Source organism: Betta splendens, chromosome 2, assembly GCF_900634795.4.
Source record: "Betta splendens chromosome 2, fBetSpl5.4, whole genome shotgun sequence".
In the NCBI taxonomy this organism is placed as follows: Eukaryota; Metazoa; Chordata; class Actinopteri; order Anabantiformes; family Osphronemidae; genus Betta; species Betta splendens.
Genome location: NC_040882.2, coordinates 1,189,544 through 1,196,471, shown reverse-complemented (window position 1 = coordinate 1,196,471; position 6,928 = coordinate 1,189,544). Strand labels below are relative to the sequence as shown.

Here is a 6,928-nt window from a genome sequence, read left to right as displayed (position 1 = left end):
TGTCATTACATTACCTTGGTAACTGATGACGTAACAGTAGACACAGAGTCTGAACGGTTGAATGTTATTTATTTGGCCTTAACATACAAAACGAACCCACAGGTCACATCAGAGTGACTCCAAAGCAAATCTGCAGCACGTGATTAACTTAACTTCAAAGAAAAACAGTGACACAGAAGAGAAAGCCTTCTGTTTGTTCCAGTTAGTCAAACTTGTTTAGAAATTAACATGCTAGAAAACCAGCCTTTACTGCATAAAGAAGAAGTCAACTACTGCCACAGGTTCTGCTTGTGTTTCCACCGTTTTCAGCTGATTCCAGATGAATTCCCTCAAACGGAGGTGGCTATCTTTCATGCAATGAGCAGATACATTACAGCCAGAACCAGTGTTCGTGGGACATGGACATGGTGATAGTATGAGGAACTTCCACATATGAAAAGCCGATGCATGATGCTTTGTAGTCTTCTCAGGTTGTTTTAAAATAAGCTTTTCCAATAAAAGGAGCAGCCTGACATTCATCTCAGCAGATTCACATGGATGGAACATTTCAAATCACTTAAGTTCTGTCTTCTTGAATTTGGTTTGTGGTGGTGGGCTAGAAAATATGTTGAAAGATACAAAGTAAGTATAAATTAACCTAAATATGAAATATTTGACTGCTTCAGAACTTGCCACAACTGGTTTGGTTGTGTGTTACCTACTCCAACTGTCTGAAGCTACTGGTAGAGTCAGAAATAAACAGCTTCTTCTAGACGGAGACGGCAAAGGCACCTGAAATCTGGAGCAATCTGAGCCTGTGTTTAAGCAGCTGCTGTCACAGCTGAAACACAAGAAGAACCCTCAGAACCATCTGGGTCCAGACTGGGACCTTTTAAACAACTTAAATCCTCAAACACAAACACCGTGTGCTTTGATAACCAATGCAAATGTTTAGGTCTAAGAAGAGAGAGCATCTTTTCAACAGAAGCTCACTCGACCATTGCTTTCCTAATTCAGCTTTTCCTCCACGTAAGCAGTCTCCAACAGCTCTGTGGTGTTACATCCAACACACCACCAACACCACGAAGCCTGCTCTCCTCCCTAAAGCCAGAAGACAGTGACGTGACTGTCCTTCCTGTCTGAGCTTATTCAATAGTTTCACATCTTAATAAAAAAAAGATTCTAACAAAAAGAAACAGCACCCCATTCACACTTTTTGTTTTCATAACAGATAGCTGGAAAGTGACGGGTCCGTGTCCCGTGCACGGTTCTGTTCAGCCGTATCTCTCCCAGAACCTCCTGCTAGGTGATGTTACAAGTCACTAAGGAGGAATAGTCAGCATCTAGAAGACCTGAATAACTTACAATCCATCAGCACTGAAAAACAGTGAGGTGGAATCAGAGGTCAGATGTGTCGAGGGCACCACGCTCCCTCTAAGGCAGCCATGTTGATTCCTCTCAGGTCACCAAAGTCGTCGCCGTCTCCATCGTAGCACTCTGTGTCGTCGTCGTGGTCGTCAAAGCGCACGCTGTAAGTAGTTGGAGCTTTTTGCTGCATGAGATGTTTGAGAACATTTATGTGTTAGAAAACGGAACCAGACATCGAAGTTAGAAACAGCATTATTTTCCAGGCTGCATACACGTTGGCCTATCCTTTACCGTTCTAACCACCGGCTCTCTGAAGGGCGGGCAGACCATGTGGAAGCGAGGGATGGCCACTTGGAAAACATCCTCTTTGTAGGCTGAACAACAAACAAAAAGAGAACAAAGGAGCTGCTCAGGGCACAGTCCCACTCAGGTTCATGTGCTGCTACTGTGAGAGCAGGGTGTTACCCAGTCTGTGGAAGGTGTAGTGACCCTCCATGTACTCTGAGGGCGTGGAGAAGGTGGTGCAGCTGGCGTACTCGTGGACCCTGCCAGGACTCATCACAGGAAACTCTCCTGCACAGAAACATACAATGTTGACTCGTGCCATCGGTCGTCCCAGCAGTCGTGTGCCATGAGCAGCGTACCAACCACTCCGGGCCCCTGAACCTCCTCCACGTTGCCATCCGAGGTGGTGATCTTCCAGTAGCGGCTGTCAAGCTGGCAGGCATCTTCAGGCGACGCACTGCTCGACATCTCTATTCTGAAAGCAGCTTTAGGTTAATACACGGACGAGCCGTTCGCTGCACTGACATGGAGGCATGACAGCCAGTTGGAGGGTACCTGATGCGGTAGGTGAAGAAGAAGTGTGGCGGGTGCACAGAGGAAAGCTCTGGCAGGAAGGAGGTAGAGACAGAGACGGTGATGTCACCAGTGGTCGCCACACAGCTTTTATCATGCACATATCTGTAGGAGAAGAGGACAAACACAGGTTCACATGCTTTAACAGCTGTATGTACACACCAGTGATCTCAAGAATAAAACACATTAGCGCCTTAACAAAAATGTAAGTGTTACCTGAAGATTTGGTCTCTGATGATTGGATATTCTCCTGTGACAACGTTGTGGACGTAAGTGGTGAACCACTCTAAAAAACAGGAACCTGACACACATGCACACACACGCCATTATTAGCACTTCCTGTTTCTAGCATCTAACACAGACTGTGAAGGAACCAACCTGTGATGAACATGTCAATGGCTGATGGATCTTGAGCCGTTTGATCCTGAAAGACAAAAGTACTGAGTGAATGGATGGAAACGGGAAACAGAACTCGTGAATGCTGACATGGCGTATCACATCATGCTGCTACCCAGGAACCCTTAGGAAGTTACTGTCGCAACGTTTGCCTTCAATTTGTACTTGTACTTGTATATTTTGCTCTGTAATGAAACTTTTTTTTCAAGACATCAAATTAAACATCAAAATTATTATTATTGTTTTGACATCTTGACATTTGACACACTTGACCTGTGTGTTTTTCTATTCATTCTGCAGGATGTGCTGTATGTTCATACAGGTTTTGAATGTTCTCATTTGGGTCTGAGGTTTAATGAGGCACAGAAATGCTCTGAGCCACAGTCAGGTTCACTGTAAACGTCTCACCTCTCACCTGCATAATCTAGTAGTGCTTCCCCCTCGCTCTCTCATTCACTCCCTCACTTTGTCCTTACCTCCCACTGTGGGACTATTAAATGTTTTCTTACTCTTATTCTTACCTACAGGTATCATTGGACGCAGAGCTTTGTGTCTGTAATGGGCAGCTATGGATCCGATCATTCTGCCTGTTTCCAGTCCCTGGTGTGGACGTGGCATTTGTTGGGTTTAGTTGTGTAAGATCTTAAACTGTAGCTTGTAAAGTGCCTTGGGATAACTATGCTGTGATTTGGTGATATTAATAAAATTTAACTTAATTGAAAGCCAAAGTCTCACTGGACTCAGGAACAGAGATCACATTTGTCCTTCCTCTGCTTCTCTGAATCTGCTCACTTCAGAGCTCTTAATGATCAGCTCCATCTTGTCATAACTCCTCATGCTTCTCTCTTAGAGCTGTTCTGCTAGTGGTTCTAGATGTTCTACATGTAGAATAGAAGCAGAGCCTTTATCTAGTTCCTGTGTGGAACCTGCTTCAGGTCAGGTTCTACTTTAAGACCAGACTCTCAACCTTCCTTCTAACCAGAGATGCTTCAGTTCCCTGTGAAACATTCTTTTCCTTTTTGCCTTCTGTCCACTAACACTCTTACTTTATAAAATGTTCGGTGCTATATAAATAACCTGAATTAATTTTAGTTGAATATTACAAGCTTTTCATACTCATGTGTGTGATGGTACGGGGGGGGGGCTACAGTACGTACGGGGCAGGGGTAGAAGCTCTCAAACATCCTCCGTCCCTCTGCCGGCTGCAGAGCCATGTACTGGCTGAGTCCAGTGTGGAAGCAGAACGTGAGCGGGAGGCAGCGTTTCATTCCCTTCCTCTGCTGGAACCCTCCAGCGGCTGTTTCTACGTCCAAGAGAACCTCTGATCGGTAGTGGTTGGACAGAGACATGCTCCCCATCAGCCTATGAGCACAGACACATGGGGCACTTGTTAAAGACTCTATAAAAGACATACACAGTTCACCTTCAATGACTGGCATTTTAAATAAACATGCTGTCCTACACCTGGAACAGTATCAATGACAACCACAGCACTGTGTCTGACTGTCTTTGGTGTAAGTGGATGAGCTGTAATGTAGCATTAGGTGAATGGAAGCATACTAATCTATTCTTGAAAGACCCGATCATGGCAATACTGACCCTGGGATCACCAGTTTCTGCCCGTTGTGGATGCGGTAGGAGCAGCGATAGTCATCTGGAAGTTTGCAGCAAATCTGAGTCTCTATGTCGTTGAGCTCCACCTCTGTGGCTCCCTCTGAGGAGGAAAGAGAACCAATCCATGGCCGTGTCACACATCTGGTCATTCTGAACCAAACTTATTCTAAAAACTGAGGTCCCACCTTTGAGTGATGCGATCATGCGTGGACACCTCTGCTGCAGGAAGCTCTTCAGCTGATCCCAGGCCTTTTTCAGCACTGCATAGTACTGGATGTAGGAGCCCAGGTCTTTGTAGTACTGCTTGAACAGACAGTACCAGGACATGCTGCTCTGCAGCCGGTCAGCACTGCACAGACACACACAGGTCAGGCCAGCTACACAAACTACTGTTGGCTTCCTGGTATCAGAGGTATGGAGCAGATGAGGGACTCACTCTGTGAGCAGCCAGTGTTTGAAGCAGTGGCGTCTCCACAGCGGGTTGTGCTTCGAGAGTTCATTCAACCTCCTGCTGACATAACTACAACTACAGAGAGAGAGAGAGGCTGTCATTTTAAAAAAGATGGGCCAATAGTTTGTTTCACAGTGAAAGGATCCAGTACGTGGTGTACAATCACTCCTACGTGTATGGAACAAGCTGACGAACCTACACAACGAAGCATTTAGTCATTCCTGCCTTGGATCCAACTGTCAGTTCTCTTAGAACAACTTTAGAGTTTCCACCAGAAGCAGAACAGAGAGGTTAATACGCTGCTGGTGAACTCTGACTTTCTCAGACTGCTGATATTTACTGTAGGAAACGTCCTGGACGCCTACTGATAACGCATAATCGTGTACCCCAGCTGCTCTGAAGGAACGGACGCTACGCATCATCGTTAACCGAGCATGAAGCAACGTTAGCTTTCAGCTAACTCTAAACGAGAGCTTTACATGTTTACTTCAGCCAACGTTCTCCCACTGCTCCACAGACACAGTCCACGGTGGCTGCCACCGGTAGTTCGAACGCAGCAGCTGCATGTTTAGCTAATGAGACGCTGCCGCCGAGATGAACGGCTAATTCACGTCGGAACTTTCTGACAGTGCCTGGAAGCCCATTTTTTCCAGCAGCACATAAGCAGCTGTGATTCTGCGGTTCTAGGTTTCCCTGACACCGAGTCCCATCGCTGCCATAGAGCTATGTTTAGCTGTTAGCTTATAGCAGCCGTTAGCCTGCAGCGAGTTATTAGCCTGTGTTCGGGGACAGAACCAAACGCGTTCGCTCTGCCGTGGGTCCAAGTGGCGGCTCGCAGCGACCGGTACGTACTGAATGAGGTCTCTGAAATCCAGGAAGGACAGGATGTAAAGCAGCGGGTCTGAGGGGAGGTGGTCCATCCGCAGGTCGGTGCTAGCTGCTGCCATTGTTAGCGTCGCTCCTCCGGTCGGCTCTTCCTGCCTTTAGCTGCAGCGGCGTCCTGTACGTGTGGAGCGTTACTGACACCGTCAGCTCGGTTGTTTCAGCTCACTGGAAGATGAAAAGCTGTTTTATCATACGTCATTTATTTATGAAACACATACCCGATGTCACAAATAAACAGAAGAATATATGAAAAAGTGCTGTGTGGTTCCTGACACGCTTTACACAAACCCTGTATTAGTTCAATCTGAAGAGACCAAACAACAAGCAGAGTTACTGAGCCGTGGGTTCACGTGTCCAATGCTCTATTTATCACTCAGTCGCTCAGTGACGATACGATGAATAAATTAAGTACTTAAATGACCATTTGTTGATCTGTTTCCAAGGAATTTTTTTCCATGTGTGGGAATTATTGGGATTTCTATGTAGTTGTGTAAAGTCCTAAACCTTACTTTGTAAAGTGAGATGACTTAAAGCACTGAATTAATAAAACTGACTTGATTTCGTTGTTGTGACAGAAGATTGAGTCCAGAGGTTTTTGTTCTGGTACCAGCATCCTCCCCTATAAAAACCTGTGTTCACACACTGAACTGATGTTGATGCCACACACTGTCAGGTCTGGTTCACAAACCATCATGTTTCCTTTTCGGTAGCTGCTCAAAACCCACAGTAGTCAAGGTTTCACAACGTGAAACACCTGGATTTGTTTAATTTGAGCCTCAACTAACCAGACAGACTGTCTTACAAGACCTGCAAGCGATGGAATACAACATCGCTAATGTGAAGAGGATACAAGCAACAGCCCAAGCCTGAACACAAACTATGCACGTATCACACTGTTTGTATGTTTGGACTGAACAAGTGAACCACCACTGGCATCTGGTTAGAGGTTAACCTGGAGGTGATGGAGGTAAATGTCAATATGTCACCTGGTTCCTTGTCTACAGCTTCTCTGCATGCTCCCATTTGTGCTGCATTCAAACAAACTAAGGACTGACTGTGAACTAGAGGGAACCTTTTATTTACAGGGTAAATGGATCCAGTTTAATCAGTCAATACAGTGATGGACACTAAGTGTGCGGGTTCTTTGCTTCTACCTCAGCCTCTCTGGCCTGGACGAATAACATCCATGTGCCATATGTCCATGTTTCAGACAAACCGGACCTCGGTGTCCTGGCTTTCATGAGCTACATCTGTCACAATGATGCCTTTGCTTGTGTCGTTTGCTATCGGAGCCTTGAGTTCTTTCCAGGATGCCTCATGGACTCTCACTTCCTGGTTCATGAAGTCACTTTGCTTCTTTAGTTGGACTTTGATGAC

The 6,928-nt window shown here is 45.8% G+C and overlaps 1 protein-coding gene across 4 annotated transcripts; it reads right to left on the bottom strand.

The window, feature by feature from the left end:
• Positions 1-50: 50 nt before the first annotated feature.
• Positions 51-5,934, bottom strand: fbxo3 (F-box protein 3). 4 transcript variants are annotated; one of them, XM_029128965.2, is made up of 13 exons: positions 5,840-5,934; positions 5,519-5,716; positions 4,652-4,741; positions 4,401-4,564; positions 4,201-4,315; positions 3,759-3,963; positions 2,584-2,629; positions 2,422-2,506; positions 2,188-2,310; positions 1,992-2,107; positions 1,813-1,920; positions 1,639-1,721; positions 51-1,531 (listed from the first exon to the last, which is right to left on the bottom strand). In XM_029128965.2, the coding sequence occupies exons 2-13, from the start codon at positions 5,611-5,613 to the stop codon at positions 1,385-1,387; spliced, it is 1,377 nt and encodes a 458-aa protein (XP_028984798.1). In that variant the 5' UTR covers positions 5,614-5,716; positions 5,840-5,934; the 3' UTR covers positions 51-1,384. The 4 variants fall into 4 exon arrangements, with proteins under 4 accessions (XP_028984798.1, XP_028984807.1, XP_028984789.1 ...); XM_029128974.3 differs by having other exon boundaries at positions 5,519-5,666; positions 5,770-5,889; XM_029128956.3 differs by having other exon boundaries at positions 5,519-5,851.
• Positions 5,935-6,928: the final 994 nt, after the last annotated feature.

What these genes read in the sequence shown, in the direction of transcription:
- fbxo3 (XM_029128965.2), bottom strand. Translation starts at nt 5,613, where the DNA reads ATGGCAGCAGCTAGCACCGACCTGCGGATGGACCACCTCCCCTCAGAC. An exon ending in CATTGACATGTTCATCACAG is followed by an intron (nt 2,507 to 2,583) that starts GTTGGTTCCTTC and finishes CATGTGTGTCAG; the next exon opens with GTTCCTGTTTTTTAGAGTGG. An exon ending in ATCAGAGACCAAATCTTCAG is followed by an intron (nt 2,311 to 2,421) that starts GTAACACTTACA and finishes CTTCTCCTACAG; the next exon opens with ATATGTGCATGATAAAAGCT.